Genomic DNA, 27,082 nt, shown 5'->3' with positions numbered 1-27,082 from the left:
TAATAGGTTCAGCCGTGTAGAAGTAGTACATGTGTCAGACGGACGGACTCACTGACGGGCGGAAGAAAAAGTGCATCCAATAGCGTTTTTCACCGTGTAATGTACTTAAACCCCCAGGTTCTACGCTAACTTCACACTCAGACTCTAAAAAACGTGTCAATTCGGTCTCGGCGGTTCAACACAGACTCATCCAAAGGTCTTAATCTGTACACTGCATGTTATCGATTGTTCTCTTATCAAACACACTAATTTCAACCACATACATATGCTTATTCTCATATGTCTATGACTTCTACACACTTTTCCAATTTTATACAGAGAGCGATACCTATAATAAAATTTAACAAAAAAAAACACACCAGCAACTTCATGCAATTTCAATGTCCTATCAAATTAAATAAAACAATCTTGCTCATTCATCTGGCCTGCATATTTATCTATAAGTAGTTCTTTCTATAGTTTTCTATCATTTCAGACCACCCTTTAAAGCACCTTGATCTCTTGAATGCAGCCTGATTACTGAAATGACTGAATGCATCCTTAACTGAACGTTGTGAATGTACGATACCACTGAGTTAAGAAATAGAGGAACAACTACAAACTCACATTAGGAGATAATGGCACTTGGAAGTGAAACTTACCTGCAATTATAAAATAATCTAAAAAGATAAAATCACAAAAACACAAACGAATTTAAGGTTACTAACTGTTTCAAATTTATAGTTCACGACCTACCTGCAACAATTCAAATTAATGTGTAACTCCTGCTTTTCGGATTCAGTGGTCTCACATTACATAAACATAACCTACAAGTCCAATTTCTTTATATTTATAATAGTAAATTTAAATGGAATAAGACTATAAAAATGGTAACACTTTTCTAATTACAATTTGCTAGTAACATTTTACTTCCAATTAGAATTCTTTACCTCGAAGCCTAATTGGTACTCTACTTAAAACTAAAATATCTTCCACCAATTACGTTCGGAACTTCTCAGCAGTGCCCGGTGTGGACAGTGAACCTACAAATAATACTAAAGAACCGGATAAGTTATACAAACTTGTGGAGTTGGAGTTACGAGGCAACGAACCTGCTGTTCTGAAAAGCTTCGTGAAATTCGCAACGACCGCAGCTAATCATTTAAATGTGGAATGCAAAAGGTAATTAATTATCTTCAGGTATGTAGGTATGAAATTTATATGACTTTTTCAGTTGGAATATGAGGAAACCAATTCATGAACGCTACACTGTTTTAAAAGCTGCTCATATTTACAAAAAGCATAGGGTGCAATATGAAACTAGAACTTATTACAATTTTATACAATGTAAACGTTTAACAGGATCCACTGCAGATACATTGCTAGAATATATCGAGAGGAATTTACCGGAAGGTGTCGCACTTAAGGCAACAAAGGTTGTGGATAATTTTCGATTGTTGCTATAAAATTAACAAATTTGTTGCAGATTGAGATACAGCGACTGCCAGATTATTTCAAACCTCCTGAAGTAGAAGTTAAGGCTAATAATACTTCGTAGTAATTTAAGTTAGCAAGCTTTACAATTAAAAAAAATGTTTCAAACACATTTGTGTTTCATTTCTCTCAAGTTCGCAATACAAGGTACTTTAGTTTTAGAGTTGACCAAAAGGAAAACGAACCAAAATGCCCTATTTAAAAATTTGGGATTATTGAAAATTGCTGCTAACTATAGGATAGATGAAAATTCTAATTGCGCATGCGTGACCATTTCAGCGAGGCGAATTCATTTCTCTAGTATATTAAAGGCCGTCGCTCCTTTTTCGTTCACATTGACGCTTCGCCCAAGTGAGCGATAGCCTAGTTAAAGCAATGTAAGCAAACAAATTAGTTTGGACAACAACCACTATGACCTTCAGTGACATTCACTTGATATATGCGCAGTAGTTCAAATGACCCTTGGAATTGGCGTATGCGCAGAACTCAAGGTCAAAGTGCGCTACTATCGATGTTACTTCAGTAGGTACGAACTAACGCTTAGGTATATTGCAACTTTTAGAAACATAATTAGTAGCTCTTAAAGGACCTAAATGTCTCTTTAACAAATATCTTACTTGGTTCTAAGTTAATAATGCAATACACCGTATTGTACTCCCTACTCCATTTTCCTGAGCATTAGAAAAAGGATTTAAAATTTATATATATTTTTATTCCTTACAAATATTAATATATATTACATTTTGCTGACAGGATTCAGTCCCAAAAGATGGAAACATTTCGCCATTATCATTGCAGTAACTTCAGTTAGTAATATACGACTGTCGTCGACTTTAATGATATCACCCGAAGAATCTTTTTCAATGCAGTAACAGGAATCGTAAAATTCTGTAAAACTAACAGCAACCTCATAAAGATATTCGCAAAGGTGGTGTAAGAGGAGATCTTGTGTAATTTTAACAAGTACGTCCGGAAACCGTAAAAGTACCTTGCCTAATTTCCATTCCTTCTCGTGGTCTAACGAAATCGAAACTGCGTTAATTAATTCTTTCACCTTTTCTGGAGTGTAATTAGCATTGCGGGCTATCGAGCATATTCTCGTGTATGCATAGAGGAGATACACAGCCGTGTTGCCTTTGTCTTCCAACATCTTGTCAAATGAAAATATGTAATCATTGTTGAGGTTATGAGACAAATCCGCATACTTGATGCAACCATAAGCTACAGACTCTTGTGCCTTCTTCAGCTCTTCTGCTGTTAAAACTTGGTGCCTGTTCTTATCTTTGAGCTTGTCTAGGGCCCGTCGTAAACCCTCATCTAACAAGTCGCATAATCTGATTGTATCCCCGGAGCGTGTTTTCAGTTTCTTTTTATCTTCACCAAGCACAACCCCAAAACCGATGTGATCCACGCGGTGTACTTTACGATTCAGAATTCCAGCCCGTTCTGCGCATTTCCAAATATTCTCAAAGTGGGTTCCCTGCCCGGCATCCGTTATGTAAATAATCCAATCAGCCTTATCTTCCTCTAACCGGTGTTTGATGGCAGCCATATCTGAGGTATCGTATGTGAAGCCACCGTCAGATTTAACAATCGTTAAGGGTATCCCCACGCCTTCTTCACCCCACATGATTTTCCGACCTTCATCTTCTTCCAGAAATCCCTTTTGTTCCAGCTCTTTCACGATTTCCTCCATTAACTTTTGGTAAAAGGACTCGCCGCGCTCCGTTATTTTTACTCCCAAACGCTCGTACACCTTTTGAAATTCTGAAAATTTAGAAATCAACAAAACAATACCAATATACCTACTAGAATATAAGACACAAGTGCTTTGATCTCGGCTTTGACATCAAAACCTGATGACATCTATACATTGATGGGATAACTGAGTTTCTACTCTGAGTTTTCAGTTATTCATGTGTTTCTGAAATTCGAGGAGGGGGGCGGGGGGGGGGCTATATAAGCAAATCGAATTGAGTTCTAATTTCAACGCCGAAGTAATAAATAGTTCGTGCTGTGATAAATAGTGTATATGTGGGTGATAAATAATATTTTACTGTTATACATCAATTCATTTTAAGATTAAATTTACGTTACAGTACGCACGTTCGAAGATTTCATATTTATTGAGAGAGCTTGCGAATTTTGCTACCCTCTTAAATTATGAAAAAAATAGTATGAATTTCTATATCATTTTCTATGTTTTTGTATATTACCAAAGGTCGAGAATATAACGAAATTTACTAAGAAAGAATTTTCCTCTCCTGTATTTCACTGGGGTAATGAGGGTTTCCAGGTATGGCGCCATTTTGGATTTTTAGGGAATGAGATAGAAGAAAAAAAAGAAAAGTTATGACTTCTCACTCTGTAGCTATAGTTTTACGCACATTACAATAAAAATTTCAAAATAAAATGTTTTACATTCATTTCTCAACAAAACATCCACGGGTAACTAGATCTTACTGACTCAACATGTCTATGATGATCATGCATTGAAATTAATCTCTTTTTTCGTCTTCTCTTATTCCGTAAAAATTCAGTATGGCGTCCATGAAATAAGAAAGTAGCTCAGAAAGTAGTAGCCTGTCGCTTCTACTTCTAGCGTGGTATGGAAATTCTGTAAACAGATTCAGATTCTTTGAAAAAGAGTGGCCATAAAAGGTACTAACGAGAACTGTCCATTTCCAACCGTTTAAGCTAAGGAAAATGAAAAAAATTTGACATTTTCAGTTTTTCGGTGAAATCTCAAGTTATCAAAGATTTTTCAAATTTCAAATGCGTTTTATTAGTCACAAAAAGGGGCCACTTTGTTCCCATTTAACCAACACTGTATCTCTCACCATTGCCGAGAACCACAAATTTGAACTCCCCCATGTACCTACACTTTTAAGTTCAGTTGAACGAAAGAATTAGGGAATTTGATTGGATATTTCTTCAACCAATCAACTGAAGATTTGGAAAATACTGCAAATTGGTAAGTGTAAAAGAATCATGATGGAAAATTCGACAGTGAAGTTGGCTATGACAAGTTCATTGTGAACACACACACATACCCTTACAGTTACAATTAGAATGCTTTGGGCATAAGGGTGACAACAGAAATAGTGATCAGTTGTACACATAATGCCCAGTGAGGCATACACCATTAGCCTTCAACGTGAAATATCCTACATCAACACTGAGGCCTTATGATCTAGTAGGGCCCATTCAGAAGGCATTACCTTTACGCGAAACATCGCAAATTAAATTCCAAGCCTGTAGGTAGCTAGGTTCGTGCGCTTGCAATTTGACAACACACGCATATGCACGTTTCTTAAATTCGGGATCCTCATCAAACCGTGTCTTGGATTCTCTGTAAAATGCTTGTAAATCGCTTATAGGAGGTGACTTCTGTTGGTAATCCGGAAACATATCCTGCAAATGGGCAATAAGCATACCGAACTGAGTGCCCCAATCTCCCACGTGATTTATTCTTATCACATGATGCCCTAGAAATTCTAAGAGGCGGGAGACACTGTCGCCAATAATTGTAGATCTAAAATGCACATGTTAAGTAATTTGTAACCTTCTGCTAGACAACTAACCTTAAATGACCTACGTGCATTTCCTTTGCAACATTTGGTGATGAGAAATCAACTAGAACTCGCTGTTTATCACACAATGGAGGCTGTATTCCATTTTTCAAAATTAATGATAGTTTTTCCGTTACATAGGTTTTGCTCAAAAAAACATTAATGAAACCGGCCCCTGCCACTTCCAACTTTTCGATCATGGGTGATGGAGAAACGTGTGCGACAATTTTATTGGCAATGTCTTTTGGAGGACACTTCTGACCTGAAAATAACTTTCGATCGATTGCATACTCCCATGAGAAACTTACCCGACTGTTTCAATATGTTAGCAATCGGCAAAGCAGAGTTACACTGGTAATCGCCAAATTTAACATTATTACCCGATAATGCAATTACGACAGGAGGATCTGGAAGATCGGGAAAAGCGCTCTTAATAGCAGCTTCAAATATTTCGCTTAGCAGCTGCTGGAGGTTATCCATGTTATTTGAACTACTTAACTTTGCCTTTTCTGCAGCAACAGCCTTTAATTTTTGTACGGTTTATTCAAGCTTTAAATCAATTCGCACTACACTTACTCTATTGAGGATTGCCAGACGATGTTTTAACTTCGTGTTTTCGGTAATTAGCTGGTTTAATTCCTGAGAGCCATTTAGTAAATTTGCTTTATTCGCTATGCAATCTTGTAAATTGCGCACGGAGTTTCTTAACCTCAAAATGTCTTCTTCCTACAATTTTAGTTAATAGTTGCATCATTTAAGACTCGACTTCTCTTCTTACAGCTTTTGCTGCCTGTTGGCTGTAAAACTTAATTTGTTGTTCATCCATAACAAATTTACAAAAGGCAAGTTTTGTTCAAATACCGGCTGGATCTACAGCTTTTGCAAAAAATTCGATAAAAGGTTATAAAATTTCGAAATTGAGACATGTTCTTCATCGAATTCCCACTATTTCCAATTTCTAGCTCGCATAACGATCAATAAAGACTGATTTACACATCAAATATTACCACATTTTTTCTGTAAAATGGTGAGATAGTGTAAGGATTTAAGGAACCGTATGCAAGCAACTGATAGCTAATGAAAATTTTAAAAAGTTGAAATTATTTGAAAACGATTCGTATTTTTACTTCGAACGCGAACGTTGGAAGTATTTTTGGGAAATGTGTACTTAGCGTACAGATCTATTGTTTTAAACTTAGTACTACTTGTCTAATAGCGTTTTCGATTGGCAAAACTCGTACTGCACGAGTGTTGCACGAGAAACTGAAGAAATCCATGTGAAAATTGCTCTCAATGGAACATAAATATTCGTAAATATTTGTTGTCATTTGTCCATAACCTCATTTTAGATTTAAGTAATCGACAAATCTCTATTCTAAAAAATGACAAACGATTTCAGTATTATTATTTTATGATAAACGATGAGGAATATAAATTTGAAATTCCTGTAAAGGACCAATTTTTGGCGTTCATTTTAATGATTAAGTGCAACTTTTTGTAAAATAGAAGTTATGGCTAGTTCATCAGCTTCGCTATCGCTAGATGACGACAAAAAACTCTCCCAACGCAAGAAACAAATTCAAATTGTCGCACGTTTGTTTTGAAAATTTGTTAACTAGCAGCTCCACGAGCTCACGGACCTCGTGCGTCGAAATTTGCACTGAGTGCGTAATTGTTGCATCACATTTGCCAATGGAACACAGAAAATTGCCCTAAAATTACCAATAGAACGTAAAAATTGCACTCGTGCAGCACGAGTTTTGCCAATCGAAAACGCTATAACACTCCCACTTACATTCTGGTGCAGTCCCAGAACTGTTTAAATCCTGTTCGTAACGATATACATTTTATGCACTTAGCAGAGCATTCCAGATGCTATCCATAATCCATATCTTGACAGTCTGATTACCTCTGGAACGAACTTTGGAAAGAGTAGGATATCGAATTCTTTATAAACGTCTCCGAAACGATTCCAGTGAACACAAGGCACAATAATGATTATTAGCTCTTTAACTCTCTTAACTGTGGTTGTTGAGAATAAAATTAAAGAAGAAATGCAAAGGGTGGCTCCCAAACGAAACACGTGGGACCTACCTACGATTTATTTGGAAAAGTGCTTGTTTTCATCCTCTCTTCCATCCATTTTTTTTACATTACATTTACATTTCACACAAGAGGAGTCATCTGAATCAAACAAAATCTCGATGATGTCGGTGTGTCGGTACTCGCGCGCATTTCCGGCTGAACCAGGGTTTCTAGTCTATAACTTTTGATTGAGAAGTCTGATCGAAAAAGTACGAATTGTTTTGGATTCTACGCACCAAAATTAATTAGAAAAAGTGTTTTCTCAAGAAATTTTGGTGCAGTCGATTTTTGGTAAAAAAGGAAGGTTATACACTACCTTTTTTGAGGCTCGAACAAAAAATTGTCTCAGATCGACCCGGAAAAAAATTTTCTTATAGAATGTGGCCTGTAGAATCCATAATTTCAAACAGTTCCAAGATTGGGCTACTAGTTCAAAAGTTACAGCCCTTTGAATTTTCTTTCGAAATTGGTTTCTAGTCTATAACTTTTGATTGAGAAGTCTGATCGAAAAAGTACGAATTGTTTTGGATTCTACGCACCAAAATTAATAAGAAAAAGTGTTTTCCCGAGAAATTTTGGTGCAGTCGATTTTTGGTAAAAAAGGAAGGTTATACACTGCCTTTTTTTGAGGCTCGAAAAAAAAATTGTCTCAGATCGACCCGGAAAAAAATTTTCTTATAGAATGTGGCCTGTAGAATCCATAATTTCAAACAGTTCCAAGATTGGGCTACTAGTTCAAAAGTTACAGCCCTTTGAATTTTCTTTCGAAATTGGTTTCTAGTCTATAACTTTTGATTGAGAAGTCTGATCGAAAAAGTACGAATTGTTTTGGATTCTACGCACCAAAATTAATTAGAAAAAGTGTTTTCCCGAGAAAAGTTGGCGCAGTCGATTTTTGGTAAAAAAGGAAGGTTATACACTGCCTTTTTTGGAGGCCCGAAAAAAAAATTGTCTCAGATCGACCCGGAAAAAATTTTCTTATAAAATGTGGCCTGTAGAATCCACAATTACAAACAGTTCCAAGATTGGGCTACTAGTTCAAAAGTTACAGCCCTTTGAATTTTCTTTCGAAATTGGTTTCTAGTCTATAACTTTCGATTGAGAAGTCTGATCGAAAAAGTACGAATTGTTTTGGATTCTACGCACCAAAATTAATTAGAAAAAGTGTTTTCTCGAGAAATTTTGGTGCAGTCCATTTTTGGTAAAAAAGGAAGGTTATACACTACCTTTTTTTGAGGCTTGAACAAAACATTGTCTCAGATCGACCCGGAAAAAAATTTTCTCATAGAATGTGGCCTGTAGAATCCATAATTTCAAACAGTTCCAAGATTGGGCGGGCTACTAGTTCAAAAGTTACAGCCCTTTGAATTTTCTTTCGAAATTTTCGAAATTTCTCCGGCTTATCCACAGTATCGTCGGCTGTAATCAAAATGACAAAAAATTTCAGACACCCTTGCCTTTGAAACTTTTGGTCCTTGGGGAGCCGCTGCAAACAGTTTATTAGAGAAATTGCCGTCAAAATTCGGAGTATACTAAGAAACAAGGTCCAGGAATTATTTAATGCAATCAATCAGCATTGCGATCCATTGCGGAAATGTGTTAGGGACCTTACCATTTTCTACTGACTTTCAGATAAGATTTCTATCTTTTAAATTAGCTTATAGGTAGTTTATATATATAATAATGGGGCGATATTAAAAAAAAAACATTATTATTGAATAATGGAAGTATTTATTTAAATCGAATTGATATTTATGTTTACTTTGTTCTTGCATATTTTACAAGTTATAAATTCTATTTCTACAAATTGCATACGCTCATACATTCTCATCAAACACTCTAAAACAATAAAATTACATAAAAATAGGAAGACAACTTACAGCTGTTGCACAATAATATGGGCACTTTACAATAAATAATTTAAATTACAATTACACTCATAAAATTTTTCAATAGTACGATTGCACTCGCCTAAAATTAATTCCCTAACAAAAATCTTTGGTTACATATACAGATCTTAATTTACTAATCACTAATAGAATCGGTTTATATTAAATTGGCACAAAAACTTTAGTTTGAACAACTTTAGGCATTCAAACTTAACCCTAATCGCGCTAAAACCATATTTTTTCGTAATCTGATAATTTCCCAATAGACTTCGTGAACTGAAATTAGTCCAAGTTAGAAAGTTTTGAAAAGTTTCGACTCGCACTCACCTGAACTTTTGACTAATCCGCGTTCGATGTACTTCAGGTAGTTAAGAAAATCACAGACTGAAATAATCTGGAAATGTTAAAGTATGAAACAAAGGACGTGGGAAAATTCTACAGCCCTTACCCTATTTCTACAAATTTGTGATATGGAGTACCAAACATCTGGTTCCCCGATATTCATTCTATAAAAACACAGCCGGGGCACTTCCAAAAGGGCGCACTTTCTGTAAACGGAAAAATGTAATGGGATACGCACAAAAGTTCGCCTTACTTTGGAAACATTGCTTTAGTCTTATCGCTGACGGCCTCGATTAAAATTGTGCCCGAATCAACAGCCTCAGCAACCTTCGTCACCAGCTTTGAATTATCAAACGCAAGACATAAGTTAATATCCTCGGTGTAAATCCTTTTTATAAACGGATTCGTCTTGTCCAAGGTGGGATTATTTCTCCACGAAATGAATTCTTGATGAACAATGGGGTCGACCTACATTTCAAAATTATATATCTACACACTAAAATATTTCCTGGACGTACCTCTAAACCTTCCTTAGGAAAAATATCGGTGCCCAAGCAAACGGGGGGCGATAAATCGCGCACGGGAGAATCGGGTGGAGAATTTTCACGCCCATATTTCAAATTGTAATGCGACGGCGAACGTCTATGTTTTTTTGCAAACAAAGCCACACCTGTAATAAGCATATTCGCGTTAATAAATTACAATTTAATATTAGCTCGTGGCGCATACCTAATTCTTCTTTTCCTTTTAAATCAATTTGGGGGTGTAGATGGGGATTCGGTCTACTAGGTGTGGAAGTAAGAACAAGGGTTTTAAGGGCGGAAACTTCGGCAGTTAATACGTCCACTTTCATTTGACTTTCCTTTAACGCCTTTTCGGCTGCCGCCTGCTTTTCTTTCGCCTCCTGAACCATATGATGGGCCTCCTGTAATAAAAATTTATCGTTTAAAAGACTGTAGTGCGAAATTACTCAAGCAAATAAGAGGTGCGACTCACTTACGGATGTGTTGAAAGTGAAATCCAAATTTTCTATTTCCCTTTGCAATTCGTATAAACTAAAGCTAAGTCCTTTCTGTAAAGGTGGGTGTTTTCGATGGCTGCCCTTTTCTTCGTCCATGCCAAAGATTAATATCGCGTTTCAATGTTCAAGTGTAACTAAAAGCCTTGCAATCATTTCCTCTGTCTACCGGAAAATTTGTACCTATTTATCTCAAGGGATTTCCGGCATCTTGCGTAACTCGTTTAGTAAATTGTGTTTCTACTTAAAACCCGTTATCTTCGATTAATTATTTAAAATGACGAGCAATGACGATACATTGCCAGCCATTTTTCTATTGTAAAGCGGCCGGAAGTTCAATGGAACAAAAAATTATTTCACGCATGTGCGACGAGAAAGTATTACTTATACAAAGTAGTGATAGTTAGTTTAATTGGGAATTTAATTTATAACATAATAGATCATTGAAAAGAGAAAGTTGTCGTAATGATAAAAAAAATTCACTTCTTTCACCGAATACCTCATCAAAACAGGAGCGATTCGCTTTTTGAACGCTGAGATGAGAAATGTTGCCACGTGGGAACGGCTTCATATACTCATTGAATAAAAAATAATGATAAAATTGAGTATCTTCCAGATTATGTATTCCTTGGAACTTCGCTTTAAACTGCCCCGTAGAACACAATTACGAAGAGGGTTTCATTATTTGGCCGATATTGCTTTTGAAACTTACCAAATAGGAAATTTAATTGGTATTAATTAATCAAAACTCTGATAGTCAATTCCTAGAAGTTAGAGATTACACTTTTAACATGCGCACTTTTCTGATGCTACAACCTTGAGCACGTGCTTGGTATTTAATCTGTTGGACAAAAAAAGAAATGCACTCAAAATGTGCTTGTAATTACATAGTTCGTTGGGCAATTACATTCTCTAGACCTGTAGTTACCGCATTTAGGTGGATTTTATTCGGTTACCTTGCACGAGTAGGTACATAATTTTTTTTTGAAAATGGTAAGCAAAGTTTTGTGAAAATTAACTTCGCAGTACAGTGTGGCTCGTGTTTATTTTGCCAAATTGTAACACATTCCAAGTCTAAAGTAAGTCCTTACGTAAACAGTTTATGAAATGGTGGATTTTGTTTAATGAGTGTGGTAACGGGCAACGCGAAATAACAAAATATTATTTATAATTACAAGAGTGCGGAGTTCAATTTCGTGCATTTACGCAAAACAATAGTTTGGTAATACAAAACCTAGTTTACGTAACCGTGTTACAAAAAGTACTCTATGTATAGTAGCCGAGGTAGTAGCTATTTTCATAACAGGATCCCATCAGAAGTCAGAAGTAAACCCGAGCCGGGTGGTAAAATTTGGTGAGCTTTCAGGCCCCTCGCACAGTTCAACTGTAATACGGGGAACGTAATTAAAAGGGGAGAAGATCAGAAAAATTGGCAAATTTTCGAAATTACCCTCCTGTGCACTTTTCTGCCTTCACCATCAACGGAATTCCCCCCCCCCCACACACACGCAATTAAACATTGTGCCCCTCCCCCCCCTAAAGTCGGTAACTAGGCGCCATACCGTACCATCGAGTCCGTAATATCATTCAATGGTAATATCTAAAAAAATCATCATGATCGATTCGTTTTTAGAACACGATTATGTGAATTAGAATGAATTAGAACCTAATTTTAGTTATTCGATCATGATGATTTTTTTAGATATTACCATTGAATGAATTACGGACTCTACGGTAATTACCGACTTTCAATGTTTAATTCACATAATCGTGTTCTAAAAACGAATCGATCATGATGATTTTTTTAGATATTACCATTGAATGATATTACGGACTCGATGGTACGGTATGGCGCCTAGTTACCGACTTTAGGGGGGGGAGGGGCACAATGTTTAATTGCGTGTGTGTGGGGGGGGGGGAATTCCGTTGATGGTGAAGGCAGAAAAGTGCACAGGAGGGTAATTTCGAAAATTTGCCAATTTTTCTGATCTTCTCCCCTTTTAATTACGTTCCCCGTATTACAGTTGAACTCACTCACCCCTCATTGCAGAGAGTCTCATAATAAGTAATTTTAAAACTCTAAGAAAAAACGAAGGGGAAATGCCAATATACACGGTGTCCATTTTTCGAGTGCCACTATGGGGATCTCGCTTATCTTAAGAGATAGACATTTGGTTAAATGAGGGCAAAGTTGCGAATTTTCGTGTTGAATAATAATCTGAAAAGAAATTTAAAATATCTTCAATAGTTTTGAAAATATCGCAAAAAAAAGAAAATTTCTGATTTTCGTTTTTAATTTTTTCATAGTAAACTAATCGTTCTAGACATTTCTAATTAACACATTATTCAGACACTTTTTAATGGAGATTTCGAATATGGCATCCCGTTTTCAATAACTTTTAAGATGACGGAGAAACACGTGTCGACTTTAATTTTTCTTATGGGCGCCGTTTTGGATTTTGACATTTTGAGATTACGTCTTTTTTTCTCTTTACAACGATATATCACACATGGTGGTTCAGTAACACATTTTTCCTAAAATAACAATTTTAATTATCTGCGAAGAGTGCTTTGGAAAAACAAAACGTTCTTTTGTTGTGAACAAAAGGTTGACTTATTTCAAGTAGTGTAATTTACGTTTGTGCTAGATTTATTGCGAAAATATTATTTCTTCTTAAGTATTTTGTTCTAATTTGAATTATAATTTTCTTGCAAAACGAAGGTTCAATTATATTCAGATGAAAATCTCAACTCAACTAGTTCCCTGCCAACGCTCTAACCAGACAGATGGATCAAACTGTCATACTTTTGTTCACAATAAAAGAACGTTTTGTTTTTCCAAAGCACTCTTCCCGAAAAATTAAAGTGTCTGAATAATGTTTTTTTGCGATATTTTCAAAACTTAATTTCTTTTCAGATTATTATTCAGCACGAAAATTGGCAACTTTGCCCGCATTTAATCAACTCTCTATCTCTTCAGGTAAGCGAGATCCCCATAGTGGCACTCGAAAAATGGACACCGTGTATAAGAAAGTAAGTCCGTGTCCTTTTTTTCAAATTTTTGTGCCGATGAGCCCACGTTGACTCTAAAAGCGCAATCAGGTAAATCATTTGCGAGAAAATAGTGATGATTTTTTCATGTTTTGATTTGTGAACTGTTCATAATTATTTAATTTTCCGGGTTTTAAATTTTTAGAAATTTCGTAACAATTCGCGAGGGACATTCACGGAATATTTCTTTCCTGGAATGCATATATGTGTGTAGCTGGGGGGTATAGACCTCCAGATCCCCTCGTCATACAACCGATGGATCGCGCGAGCTTTGTACCACGAACCCCGAGCCATGGCGTCTGGCGAGCCACCTGTCACACGGCTTCTATTGCGGGGCTTGCCGAGCCAGGTTCGCGCCGTGTAACTGCACCTTAAATGAAAGGTATCAACGAAAGGGATCAATTTCTACCAACCAAAGTCCTCCTCCTCCTCCTCGACCCCTTATTGTTATCGGATATAATTCATTATATCTCAAGAACAGATTGTCGGAGGAGTGTACTCACAAAGGGAGAATGGGATGTCTGGAGGAAATATATCCATTGGTGATGTCAAAACTTTGACTGGTCTAAATGTACAGATATTTTTAAAAAAACAAGGATTAAGTTCTACACGATCCGATAAATCTAATTGGGAGGTGGACCCTCTGAAATCACTATTCAAAACTTATGAAAGCAAGAACTCCGTAATTTTTAATGGTATCAAAAAGTTGGGCCAAACTTAAAAAAATGACACGATCAAAATTTGAAAATATTTGCTCGCTTAAGAGATATGAGAGAAAATCAAAAATTGCCAATTTCAGAATGACCCTAGATTTTCTTAGTTAAAAGAGACACGAAAAAATGTTTATTGCAAAAGTAGACACTTGCTGAATAATCTGCCATTTTCAAAATAAGTATACGATGTTAAAAAAAGTTACCGGACCTAACCTCATTATTAAATAGAACACCCTGTATATTTGAATCTAAAAGGATACCATATTAACATTTTCTTTTCGAAAATATAGGGATAATATTTAAAAAATTCAATTGATTAACAAAAATTCAAAATTTTTAAAAATGCAAAAAATTTTAATTTTTTTAAAAATCTTGAATCTTTTTGAGATAATATTGAATCTTATTAAATTTCTGTTGTGTTATATTTTTGGAAGGCGCATCGAATAAAATATACTAAAAAATTAGGTTAGGTCTGATAACTTTTTTACAAGGCCCCGTATACTTATTTTGAAAACTCAAAAGATTATTCAGCAATCATTATAAAGAAACATCTTTCTATATCTCTTTTAACTAAGAAAATATAGGTTCATTCTGAAATTGACAATTTCTTGATTTTCCCTCGTACCTAATTTTTTTTAAAACCCTGTAGGTATATTTTAATCAAAAAGTATCATTTTAAATTCTATTTCCCAAAATATAACACTAAACAAATTCCATATTGATTCATGATTCAAAAGATTTAATAATTTCATTTCATTTCATTATTTTTCCAAAAAATAAAACATAATTGACGGTCCCACCAAGTCAACGACTTATCGGTGGGTACCGATATGACATTAGATGTTTATTGACCTCATAAACACAAATACACTATGATCTTTTAGATTTTAAAAAACCTAAAGATTCAAAAAACATTTGAAACTTTTTTAAAATCTTTTAACTCTTTTTGAATTTTTTTGAATCATTTTTTAATATCATCCCTAGTGTGATAATATGCTATATTTTTAGATTATTATATAATGCAGGATGTTCCATTTAAAAAAAAAACAGGTCCGATAACTTTTATTCCAAACCCCGTATACTTACTTTTAAAACGACAGATCATTATGAAGAAACCTTTGTAATAAACATTTTTCTGTATATCTTTTAATTAAGAAAATAAAGGTTATTATAAAATTGACCATTTTTTATTTCCCCCGTATGTCTTAACCTAATGAACAGTTTCAAATTTTAATTGTATCATTTTAAATTTGGCCCAACAAGAACACATAAACATCATATTCGAGTCGTTGAATACCAAAAAGACATTATCATTATCAAAACGTCATATATTATTTTTTATGGTCCCAACAAGATAACTTACAAAAGTGTCAAAAAAATTACACCCAGTACCTATTGATAATGCCTATACAGGGTGTTAATTTATACTAAGCGTTACACCCGAAAACGGCAGTAAGAAACTCATTACAATAAATAACTTTTCTTACTTCCAATTTTTGATTTGGTGCCCCGGTTCTTTTGTTTTTCGAAGTAATGCAATAATCGGGCAATTTGAGAGTATAATTAAGAAGGATTTGATGGCAACTTTCAAAGAGTTTAAGGAGCTTTAACAGAAGCCTGAGGGAAACATGAAGGCAATTTGAGAGGAACTTGAAGAAAACGTAAGCGGGGAGAGTCAGGAGATTTTGGCAGCAGAACTTGAGAGCTGCTCAAGAGGACCTTGTACAGAAATTATCAGGGCCGAACGGAAACTACTAACCTCTATATTTAAAAACTTAAATCATTTGATTGACAGCATTGATTGTTCACTGTTAAAAAGGTCCATAATCAGGAAAATGAATCTTCAATCTAAGAAATAAGCAATGATTCGTACTTAGTAGAAGAAGAAGCACAACTTCAAAACAGACCTTCAGAGGATCTTAAGTAAAAGAAATTGAGTAAAGCTCGAGGAGAACATATAAGGGAATTTGAGAGGCACTTAAAAACAAATGGAGGAAACGTTACGATGCGTGAAGAGAATTTGAGAAGAACATTATGAGAGCAGAAATGAAAGAAATAAAGAAGTGAAAGTGAGAACAATGTGATGAGCAGAACTTGAGATGGGTACTTCCGGAAAGTTTGAAAGGAGCTCCCAGGATATTTAAGTCAGTTAACATAGGTACATTGAGGGCCGACCATGAAAGAAATTTTAGAGACCGTGGAAAACACGAGGAAGAATTTCAATACCACTTTTGAGAGGCACCCGAGACAATTACTTAATGTATGATAGTAGGGCGGTATAGGAATATAATAATACAAATATGAATAAACCTCTAAAGAGCATCTAAAAAAAGCGGCAGAGCACCTCGGTGTGACCCTACGAGGTCATTGGATTTCACCAATTTTCAATAGTCTTATTACTTGTGGCATATAGGTGACCTGTGCAAAGTTTAAACCAAATCGGTCCAACCGTTTCACAGTTATCGTGTTGACGGACAGACGGACACCATCGACTTCCCTATAAAGCTTGCATCGCTTTGCTCTGCCGCTTAATAAATCTGCCGTGGGAGAGGTCGCAATGATTGCAGTATATGTATTTTCGAAAGCTCCAATTGTCTGAAGTGGTCTTTAAGGAGCAGTTTTCTTCTGCGTATCTCGCCATTAACAATTGGCATACAAACTGTTGCGCCAGTGCGTTAATGGAACAAGTTTGAAAGAACAGATCTTATCTTTCTTTTACTTTTCTTCCAATTTTCGACGCCATTTCCTACCGATAGTCCACGTTTCTGCGTATATTGAACTGTAATTTGGGTATATTACACTTCCTGTTCCTGTATAGAGTAGCTCTAATCTCAGTCGAACATGCGAGAAGCAAATTCAGCGACACGTGATTGCCAAGCCACTGCAACTTATAATTAAGCTTTGAATAAATTATAAGAACGATTTTTCTTAGATGCCACAAATCCCTTGGAGAAAATTTATCTCATTCATATTTTAACAGTATTCTATGTGCACAGATGCGTATAAGCCAGCGAACTTCCGTAGCGTGAAACTGGGAATACTTTTAATTAGATTTTTCAGGCTCGCACATCAAAGTCATTAGTTTCGGATTCCGAGGAATCAATAAACCCATAAATCAAATCGCTAATTAACGACTAAAACGAGCAGCGCAGCGATCAATAATCTGTATGTACGTGTATAAAAAGATCGGATCTTTTTCCCTCGAAAGGAAAACTCACGTAATGCTGTTACAAATTTCCTGCTTCCTGCAGCTTATGATATAACCCCATTTAGGAGAGATTGTAAATTAAAATTTATTTCGAGCTCTAAAACACCAACCCGCACGTAATTTGCTAATCTTATTGGCCCTAAGTTCGTAACCCACTTCAAAAAGGTTGATAGATGTCAAGTAAATGGCGCAGTCGCTGGAATTCCGACGTTTCAGTTAACGCTCAGCAGGAGAAACAAATTCCCCGGCTATATGCAAATGTGGAAAATGTACTTTCCACAACGCCATTATTACAGAATGCGTGCTCCAAAAGTACTTGCCATACGAGCCCCCGGTTTATACTAAACGCAAATTACGCCTGCATGATCCAGAGAAAAAGAGAGAAAACAATGTTCACAGTCGCGTTTATTAATTGGAGGAGTTTTATTTTATCCCATTCGTATTCACAACCCTTTGAAAAATTTTATTAAAAATGCCAGCAAAAGGTCAATTACCTATTGCGTGAACTTAGCTCGCGTTCAAATATCAAAACTTAACGTTGCTTGAAGGCACTAAATTGTTCGTCTACATCAGGCCATATTATAACAAGATGGTAGCTCTTAATTGAGATATAGCTAATGCAAATTTATGACAAATATATTCGGTACGAACGGTAAAAGAAAGGTTAATTAATTTTTCTAGTTTGAGACTTTTAACTGTTACTTTTAGATCATCTGATCAATAACTTACGGTTGTTTACAATAAAAAAAACTTGTTTTGATTTTGGAATGACCAAAACGAGCTAGCTACCCGTGCAGATTACATTAAAAGCCTTCGCATCTGTCAGCGCTATAATTTCAGGATGTAGGTAATAGGATTAAATAATAATTTATTATTAAACAAAAATACCGCAATCATCGGGTACATAAACAAAAATTTGATCGGTAACAATGCCAATGGGAAATGTGCCACACTGAACAATTTCATCAGATTGAGAAACGCTTTTTGGCACGAGAAGTGCTCGCACAATTCCTGTTTGTCGCCTGGCGCCTCGTAAGATTCTGCCAAAACAGTAAGTCGTTCAGGTAATTTTATTTCAGAAGATGTCGAAATTTCATTTCCGAACGAATGTAAATATTTGCATACTTACCTATTTCCTATTCATATCACTCGATATTTGCAAGACAAAAGAGTAAGATAAGAAATAAAATAAGCCCCTAAAGCAGATCTAAAAAAGCGGCAGAGCACATGTGGTATTATATACGTCATATGTTAATAAAGTGTAACAGAGCATTAAAGCCCTTAAATAACATACCACAAATCACTGGGAATAATGATGGGAAACAACGGAACGTAAATTTTACACGCTCAATTAGCTTATCAAATTGATGGTAAGTAAACTGTCAACATTTTCCGAAATAGTAGGAAGTATATACAGGGTCAGACTTGGTTGTGAAGCGGCAGTACACCGTAACGTGCTAAAACCTGTACCGAAAGTGTTAACGGACGACCAAAAATCGCGCCGGGTTGAAATGTGGCAGGAACTTATGGATTTGTGTGATCACAGATATAAATATACTATATATTCAAAGGTACCACGTACCAACGGTTCCCTAACCACCCTGCAGTCCTGACTTGGCTCCCCCGGACGCCTCCCGAAATTTTTGGAAAAATCCGGGCACTGGTAGATACGCTTATGTTCATTCAAAATGTTATAAAGATAGATACATTAAAAAGCAATCAGTAAGTAATGAGAAAATTTCCACAGAATGTCCTTTATTTTATTATTACAAATGGTGGATAGAGTGGGTGCACTTCATAGTATACCGAATTTCCCCAAAAAGGTCTAGCTACCATTAAATTTACGGGGTGTACCGATCGTAGAAAGATTGGTTCCGGAAAATTTGTCCCATACTACTGGATCATTTTAAAAATTGTCACAACAAGCAAAAATTTATTTTTATTTTTTTTCTCGATACCGGTCGCAGATACGAAAACATACGAATCTTGTGCAGATAAAGCGCATTTTTTTAACCGAAATAGCTCTTGTTTTGACATCATCAATGGATATATTTCTTGCAGACGTCTCAATCGCCCTTTGTGAGTACCCTATTCCGACAATCCGTTCTTGAGGTATAAGGGAATATAAGGACGGCTATGGTTGGTAGAAATTATTTCCTTTCGTTGGGACCTTTCATTAGAGTACCATGAAGGATAAAACTAGTTCCACTGCCCCCCCCCTCGCCCTCCGCCCCGTACTTTGATAAGAGGACAGAAAGAAGGCAGTAGTTGGTAGAAAACGGTTCCTTTCGTTGAGACCTTTAATTAGAATGCAATGAGAGATAAAATTAATTCTTAACCCCCCCCCCCTCAGGCCCCGTCGCTCACTGATCTCGAACAAGAGTCGTACGGGAAAGTTATAGTTTGTACAAAGCAATTTTTTTCGATGAGACCTTTCATTAGAATACCATGAAGGGTAGAACATGTGTTTAACCCCCCCCCCCAATTTTCTAAAGCGAAATTTGATGGCCGTCTGGCACACCTTCAAGGTATAGGCTACCTTCTGCAAAAAATTCTAGAACTCTAGGACCATTCCCCTAGAAGTAGTTCAAAACGGCAGAAGTGAGTCCGGATGGACGGACGGACGGACGGACAAAACGCAAAAAATAGCACACTTTTTTTAATTCTTAAAAATGCGCTAAAAAAAGAAAATTTTTTAGTCATAAAATAAGCAAAAGAATTAGCCCTTTTCGTATGTACATTATATCTATGAACACCCTGTGCCAACTCTTTCATTTTGACTTCACCGCACAGTCTTGTCGTTGGTGAATATTCTGGACGTGAATGTTTCGATTATCGATATCGCTTGTGTCGAGGCTTGTGTAACATATGCAAAATTTCAATTAAAAAATTAAGGGAGATAAGGGGCTGTACCATAGCCTGTTACGCACAGTATAAATTTCAGATTTCTGTTTGAAGATCCTCAAGGCTGGAATCAAAAGGTTTTGAAAGAATAAAAAACATTTTAAGAAAATTCTGCAGAAGGGAGTAGTAATCTGCACGCTTTTATGTCAAGGTAGAGCTCGCCGAGAGAAAAATTTAGGCGCGGATTTATGCGAAAATATCCAAATCTGTGAACGTGTTTCGTAATCGCATCTAAACATATGCAAAGCAACTAGAACAGAAACAAATGACGAATGTTTTACTAAATATAATGCCCCATATTATTTATTTATTTAATTTGTGTGTGAATGTAAGGGAGACCTCTGTATGAACGCGTACGGGCAACCATTGACTGTTCTTTAAACATATCTCCCACTAAACACTAGACGCCTTTGAAAACAAAAAATACTCGTTATCGATCTTTTTAGATTTATCAAAGGCTTTTGATTGCGTTGCGCACGATATTTTACTTCAAAAGCTCACAAAATATAACTTTGATTCCAACAGCGTTAATTTAATACATTCGTACTTAAAGGGCAGGTATCAAGCAGTTAACACTAATGACCTTTCAAAGTTATTGCCAATTAAAGTTGGTATCCCCCAGGGTAGTATATTAGGTCCGTTGCTTTTTATAATTTACATCAACAACTTTTCAAATTGTCTGAATGTAGATAATAATATCACTATCACTCATTATGCTAATGATACCACGATAACATTAAATGGAAAAAACTTAAATGAATTAGAATACTGTAGCAACGAGATACAATTCAAGGCTCGGGATTGGTTCGCAGCAAATCAGCTGCTTCTAAACATAGATAAAACACAGCGTATGATTTTCACATTAAAACAAACCCAAGAAGAGGAAAATACAAAATCGGTATCTTTTTTAGGGGTCACCTTAGACAAAAAACTAAACTGGATAGAACACACGAACCAGCTAGCAGCAAAACTAACTACTAATATCTTCATGCTAAGAAACCTAAAACTATCAGTTTCGCCTCATGTTTTGCGCGTAGTATACTTTTCCACTTTCCACTCCATTATGTCGTATGCGGCTCTCAATTGGGGACATTCAGCTGGGCGACATAGAATTTTCCGATTGCAGAGGAAAGCTATAAGAACAATTGCCAACATAGGGTATCGCGAAGAATGCAAAGACAGTTTTATAAAATTAAGAATTCTGACATTACCTTGTCAATTTATTTACCAATGTCTAATACATATAAAAAAAAACATAGCTCAGTATACAAAACATAAAGATCTACACCATTATGAAACAAGAGACAACAATAACCTCATAACAGATCATTTTAGGTTAAAGTTATCACAAAATGGCCCAAACTATTTGTCTCACAAATTTTATAATAAACTGCCCCCAAAAATACGGTCTTTACCACTACACCAATTTAAACTAGTCATCAAGCAACTGTTGATATCTCACTCCTTTTATTCTTACGATGAGTTTTTAAATTGTAAACTTTAATGTAAATTGTAACCTGTTTTAACTTCACTCCAGTACAACCTTGACATGTGTAAGTACAATATGTATAGCAACACGAATTATATATTATTATTATTATTATTATTAAACAACCATATGTAATATTCTTGTACCATCAATACTATGTAGATGAGGATATTTATAGTGTGCCAAATCTACAATTAAAACCTATTTGCAGTATAGGACGGTTAAATGTCAATTTACCGTAATTGCACACGCACGAATATGAAGCTAACACCTCGCATAGAAAATGACGAGAAAAATGGATTTGACCAATTACTTGAAAATGACGGTTTTACCTACTATTTATTATAACACAGGGTTGCAATATTTAAATATGTCAAAAACGTGTTGAAGAGGGTATCATAATAATTAAACTGCTACGACTACGACCACAATTTCACCGTATTAAGAACATCACTGTAACCGTGTTACCTATGTTTATTGTTGTGCCGAGTGGTATAGTATATGGCATAGGCAGATGTATAAGCATTTTATTTTCTTTCAAAAAAGTGTCAAATAACGAATCCTAATTTGGATCAAAGGTTTTCTGAAACAATCCTCTTACACAAGACTTTTTTGAAAGAATACATGCGTGAATTCGACCCGGTCGTCTGTCGAAGGATCTTTCGACATTGAAACCACGAAGAAAGAAACGCTTTTTGGAAAATTCCGGGTCAATACCACTAATTCCATATAGTTTTCACACGGTATGTTAGAAAATTACACAGAAGATTGCAGTTAACAAGCTAAACCAAATGGCTTCTGAAACACTCGTCATAGTCATACTTTGGAATGCCCGCGTGGTCAACCACTTCAAATGTTGTGTAGGTACACTAAAATTCTATAGAAATTCCTCGAGAAATTCTAAAGAAACTAAAAAAATTCTGAGAAATTCTAAAAAATTCTACAACAATTGTAGAAAATTCTACTGTACACCGACATTCTACAGTGATTTTCCCTCGGGATAAACCACTTCTAAAAAAAATTCTAACCAATTTTCAAAATTCTAGAAAATTCTAAATATTGTACAAAATAAGATCTTCATGTACGTTCGGAAATAAATTCTAAGAAATCCTAAAATGGTTTTAAAAAAATTTTGGAAAATTCTAAAAAAATTGTAGAACATTCTCAAAATTCTACAAAATGCCAGTAGTCCACCCCAAAATTCTACAGTGATTTTCACCTAGGGAATACCTACATTGAATTGTTGAATTTATGAATGTTATTTAAATGGATCATACAGTGACGTAACAACCTCATGGAATATTCGATAAGAAAATTCGCGTTGAAATTTTCGCCGCAGGGCAAATTTTCCTGATGGAAACACGACCCGGCCGAATATCCATCTAAAATATTTTCAAGTTCCGGTTATACCGAAAGATGCCAACTTATTTTAATAAACTATTTCCAATGGCGGGTCCAGATCCAGGATGGTATCTTCGGGAGGGCAAATTTTAGTACAGTGGTGGTTAGGTATCGTATTCCGGGAGGTGTGGGGGGTGCACTCCAATACTCCAGGTAGAATAGGGCCCGGGGGTTTTCCTTGGTGAAAATGTAAAAATATAACCACTAAAAACGCTACTTTATGCATTTGCCCACAAATTTACCACACTCACATGCCAGGCATTTGTTGTAGATCTTAGATGTCCGTTAACACTTTGTCTATGACACTTCCTCCATCACTTTACAAAACTGTGGTTTTAACAGGAAAAACCCTACTCAACCGAAAGAGGTGTAGCGAATTGCATATTCTTGAAAACAAACGCACGACATTTTTTTTTCAAACTCGGACAGTGTTCTATGGGCACTACAATCTTGGTCCGCCGAGGGAGGGGAGGGGGGCACTTCCGTAGATCCGCGGCTGGTTATTTCATATTTAAATTCTACCTAAAATTCTATATGCATTTCAATGTAATGTAGTTTGTGACATTTTAATTTTTATGTCTAAAATGACGTTTGTAACTCAAAGCATAATATCGCCAAATTTTAGTGCATTTTTAAGAATAACAAAATGTGCTATTGTTTGCGTTTTGTCTTTCAGAGGAAATACCTGTCGGAAGTACTTTCAAAAGTCGGAAAGATCGTCTAGATCTAGATGAAACACATCTACTGGCGATGTAAAAACTTAAATGTGAATACCTGTAAAATGTTGGAGGAAGGTACCTACAAAGGGAAAATGTAATATTTTAAATGTATAAATTAAATATATGAATACAGCACCTTTCCGTCCCATTCGGAAAAATTACACAAAATCCATATTCTTAACAAGTTAATAACTAAAAAATATCAGTAAAACCTCGATTATCCGTACTTCCGTGTTAACCGAGCCTCATAAATCTTAAGAAAATTCCGTATTATCCCGAAACGAGTTGCGCATTTCTGAGTTACATATTTATGTGGATATGCGACTAACACTTCCGTTTTATGCGGGTTTTCGTTTATCCGAGGTACGTCTCCCCCACGTTAGTTCGGATAATCGAGGTTCTACTGTACTTCTAATTTTGTCTGTTTTAAATTTAGGTACATTACTTTTTCATTCCTCTAAAAAATAACGCTTTTTTTTGTAAATTTTGATTTAAAACATTGAGAAATACATTTTTTTAAGTTGAAATGCGAGAACACCATCAGAGTTTACCTACTTCTTTACCTCTGGTGTTACCAGGGAATATATTCAACTTCCAGTAACCCTGTACTATAGCCTTCGTTCCCCCACTAAGATCAAATTTAAGATCGTGCTGAAGCAATAAATACAATAAGTACCGAAACCTGCAAGGTTCATGATGTTCCTAATATTAGTGCATTTTTTGTTGGGACAATTAATTTAGTTAATTAACTACAAATTGTATTTTGTGATAGAAGTCCATTCGCGGGTAGATGTTTTGATTGAAAGAAAAGTTTGCGCACAGGCACTAGTCGCAGAATCCTTAACAGTTGCGTATTCGTTGTGTACAGTTTTATCCAGATTAATATGGGATTAAATAATAAACAGAATAACTAAGTAATTACACCTTAATAAATACCAGAGTGATGTAAAGTGTGTCAGTTGTAAATGTGACCAGTGGGAATACATCGCAACGAGCATCGCAACGTAAAATAATATCACTGTTTCGAGGGGAGGACTGGAAAATAAAACTACCACATGAGCGAATTAGTTGGGTAGTTTCCCTTTAGCTGTTTGAATGGCAATCGCCGTGGTATTTAAAAATGTGTTTCACTCGGTGTTTCAACGGGTTCCATTAAGAGTTCGTAGGTATAGAGACTCGAGAAGAGTACTATGAAAAATACCCAAAAAATCAGAATTCACAAGCAAGGGATGAGAGTACCGATCGCTTTTCACCTCTTATATGATTATCAAAGAATAGTTAATTACAAAATAATCAACAGACTATTATCGACTTTTAAATACTCGTTAAAAACTGGCAATATTGCTCGTTCACCCTCAAGATAATAACATACCGTGGTCAAAACTTTATTTCATACTAATCTCTAAAACAACGCCACGTATTCGGTGGTAGAATTTCTAACGAAACGAAATCCAAAACCGTTGTCGGGGATGAAAGTGATAAAATTAATCACAGGAATTCTAAATTTAGACATATCCTGATGAATTACTCTACGTAATTGATACGATGTTTTGACTAGGCTAGTGACCGAGATAACTATAACATTGATCTTTATAATAATCTTTGCATTGACGTATACACAGATGATGCAAAAGTCACTAAACCTGTGTCTAAATGAACTTGACATTTCGCACCAATGCCTGTACAAGAGACCTCAAAAGTCAAAGATAACTGAGTTGCCCTTTCGCTAGGTCAAGTAGTGGCATTCTCGCCACAACCCCTAAAACACTAAAATAGACACTCGCACCAACGCGTCACCAATTTACCACGGTTTACTATCGGCCGGATAACCTTATTAATCTCCAATTAGTCTACGAAAACAAAATATTTCAAAACAAAGGGGCCAACCGGATTTTGTGATAAGAATATTCGGTTGAATGAAAATGACGGAATTCAAATGTGCAACACGTCAGCGTATTTAGATAAATTTCCGCCGTTGTACGCAAAGATAAGATCGAAATGCCGCACTGGTACTGACTGACATTCCCATATTATATTCTTATCAAGAACTTTTAGCGCTAAAATTTATGTTGCGTAAAACTCGTGTGTTGGACGAAAGCGATTAACTTTTTTCGAACGAACGCGACACATGGTTTACGCAGTTAAATGAGAGACCTTCGGTTTCGACCACGTTTTTTCGCTACGCACATTACCAGATAGGGTATGGTTTTTTCGAACTTAATTACTCCACGGAACATAATGAGCACGTTCGTGAGATTAGTGGCGACAGGTAGATGTTTTGATATTTTGGCGAGGAGAAAACGCTCTTGTGGAGGGTAAAGGGATGTGTAACCCCAATCTGCTCCTTTTGACGCAGCATAAAGTAGGTTTGATAAGTGGAAATTGGATTTGTTAAGAAATAGAGCTTGGTGGTTGGGCTGAAATCTTCTATAAAACTGACCAAGATTTCCACACAGGAATTGCAAATTAGATTGAACTCGAGATTGACAGTTGTTTCAAAACGTAGCATCGTGAAGTTTGACACTTTCAACAGTGGCTTGGCTTCTACGCAACAAAATCCCGAAACTGACACATACACCTCGATCGAAACCATAAAAATCCCATAATGGCGTCCCTAAGAAATAACAAGTATAAATTGCGCACAATTCTTGTGCAGATAAAGCGCATTTTTTTCAACCGAAATAGCTTTTGTTTTGACATCACCAATGGATATATTTCTTGCAGACGTGTCAATCGCCCTTTGTGAGTACTCTCTTCCGACAATCCGTTCTTGAGGTATAAGGGAATATACCGGATCACGATAAGAGGTCGAGGAGGAGGGCTATGGTTGGTAGAAATTAATTCCTTTCGTTGAGACCTTTCACTAGAGTACCATGAAGGATAAAACTAGTTCCACTCCTCCCCTCCCTCCATCCCGTACTTTGATAAGGACACAGAAAGAAGAGCAGTAGTTAGTAGAAAACGGTTCCTCTCGTTGAGACCTTTAATTAGAATATAATGAGAGATAAAATTAATTTTTACCCCCCCCCTCAGGCCCCGTCGCTCACGGTCAGGGTAGAACATGTGGTCCCCCCCCCCCATTTCCTAAAGTTTAACTTAGCACCACTAAAGGCATGCGTATGCAACATCTGAGAACAATTGGTTGACGTATGTAAAAGTTATGCACGTTTTACTTTCAAAAACAGCATCTCAGGAAATAATTCGTGGGGGGGGGGGCT

The 27,082-nt window shown here is 36.1% G+C and overlaps 3 protein-coding genes across 4 annotated transcripts in view; 1 reads left to right on the top strand and 2 right to left on the bottom strand.

Annotated features, from left to right (window-relative positions):
- The first annotated feature begins 782 nt into the window (after positions 1 to 782).
- LOC116168790 (28S ribosomal protein S10, mitochondrial) lies at positions 783 to 1,583 on the top strand. Its single transcript, XM_031484771.1, has 4 exons — positions 783 to 869; positions 920 to 1,161; positions 1,214 to 1,415; positions 1,466 to 1,583. Exons 1-4 carry the CDS (start codon positions 867 to 869, stop codon positions 1,535 to 1,537), a joined length of 519 nt encoding a protein of 172 aa, XP_031340631.1. The 5' UTR covers positions 783 to 866; the 3' UTR covers positions 1,538 to 1,583.
- A 580-nt stretch (positions 1,584 to 2,163) lies between these two features.
- On the bottom strand, positions 2,164 to 5,954 carry LOC116168723 (probable arginine--tRNA ligase, cytoplasmic). Its single transcript, XM_031484676.1, has 6 exons — positions 5,824 to 5,954; positions 5,622 to 5,771; positions 5,354 to 5,567; positions 5,058 to 5,307; positions 4,695 to 5,008; positions 2,164 to 3,240 (listed from the first exon to the last, which is right to left on the bottom strand). Exons 1-6 carry the CDS (start codon positions 5,869 to 5,871, stop codon positions 2,210 to 2,212), a joined length of 2,007 nt encoding a protein of 668 aa, XP_031340536.1. The 5' UTR covers positions 5,872 to 5,954; the 3' UTR covers positions 2,164 to 2,209.
- A 2,884-nt stretch (positions 5,955 to 8,838) lies between these two features.
- Positions 8,839 to 27,082, bottom strand: part of LOC116168711 (guanine nucleotide exchange factor for Rab-3A-like) — a 35,271-nt gene continuing 17,027 nt past the window's right edge. For both annotated transcript variants that reach the window (XM_031484660.1, XM_031484661.1), the window contains exons 3-8: positions 10,091 to 10,286; positions 9,880 to 10,031; positions 9,615 to 9,829; positions 9,468 to 9,567; positions 9,347 to 9,413; positions 8,839 to 9,295 (exon numbers count right to left, since the gene is read on the bottom strand). In XM_031484660.1, the coding sequence (XP_031340520.1) occupies positions 9,216 to 9,295; positions 9,347 to 9,413; positions 9,468 to 9,567; positions 9,615 to 9,829; positions 9,880 to 10,031; positions 10,091 to 10,286 (810 nt within the window). In that variant the 3' untranslated portion in view covers positions 8,839 to 9,215. The remainder of the gene's footprint in view (positions 9,296 to 9,346; positions 9,414 to 9,467; positions 9,568 to 9,614; positions 9,830 to 9,879; positions 10,032 to 10,090; positions 10,287 to 27,082) is intronic.

Source organism: Photinus pyralis, unplaced genomic scaffold, assembly GCF_008802855.1.
Source record: "Photinus pyralis isolate 1611_PpyrPB1 unplaced genomic scaffold, Ppyr1.3 Ppyr1.4_LG4, whole genome shotgun sequence".
NCBI lineage: Eukaryota > Metazoa > Arthropoda > Insecta > Coleoptera > Lampyridae > Photinus > Photinus pyralis.
The sequence above is the reverse complement of the archived record's forward strand: the minus strand, read 5'-3'. Positions and strand labels throughout refer to the sequence as shown.

Bases quoted from the DNA above. Each gene is read 5' to 3' on its own strand.
- LOC116168790 (XM_031484771.1), top strand. The intron at 1,162-1,213 runs GTAATTAATTAT...TGACTTTTTCAG, and splicing joins TTAAATGTGGAATGCAAAAG to TTGGAATATGAGGAAACCAA. The intron at 1,416-1,465 runs GTTGTGGATAAT...AATTTGTTGCAG, and splicing joins TCGCACTTAAGGCAACAAAG to ATTGAGATACAGCGACTGCC.
- LOC116168723 (XM_031484676.1), bottom strand. From the start codon at position 5,871: ATGGATGAACAACAAATTAAGTTTTACAGCCAACAGGCAGCAAAAGCT. The intron at 5,308-5,353 runs GTAAGTTTCTCA...AGTTATTTTCAG, and splicing joins TAACATATTGAAACAGTCGG to GTCAGAAGTGTCCTCCAAAA. The intron at 3,241-4,694 runs GTAATGCCTTCT...CTAAATTTTCAG, and splicing joins TTGCGATGTTTCGCGTAAAG to AATTTCAAAAGGTGTACGAG.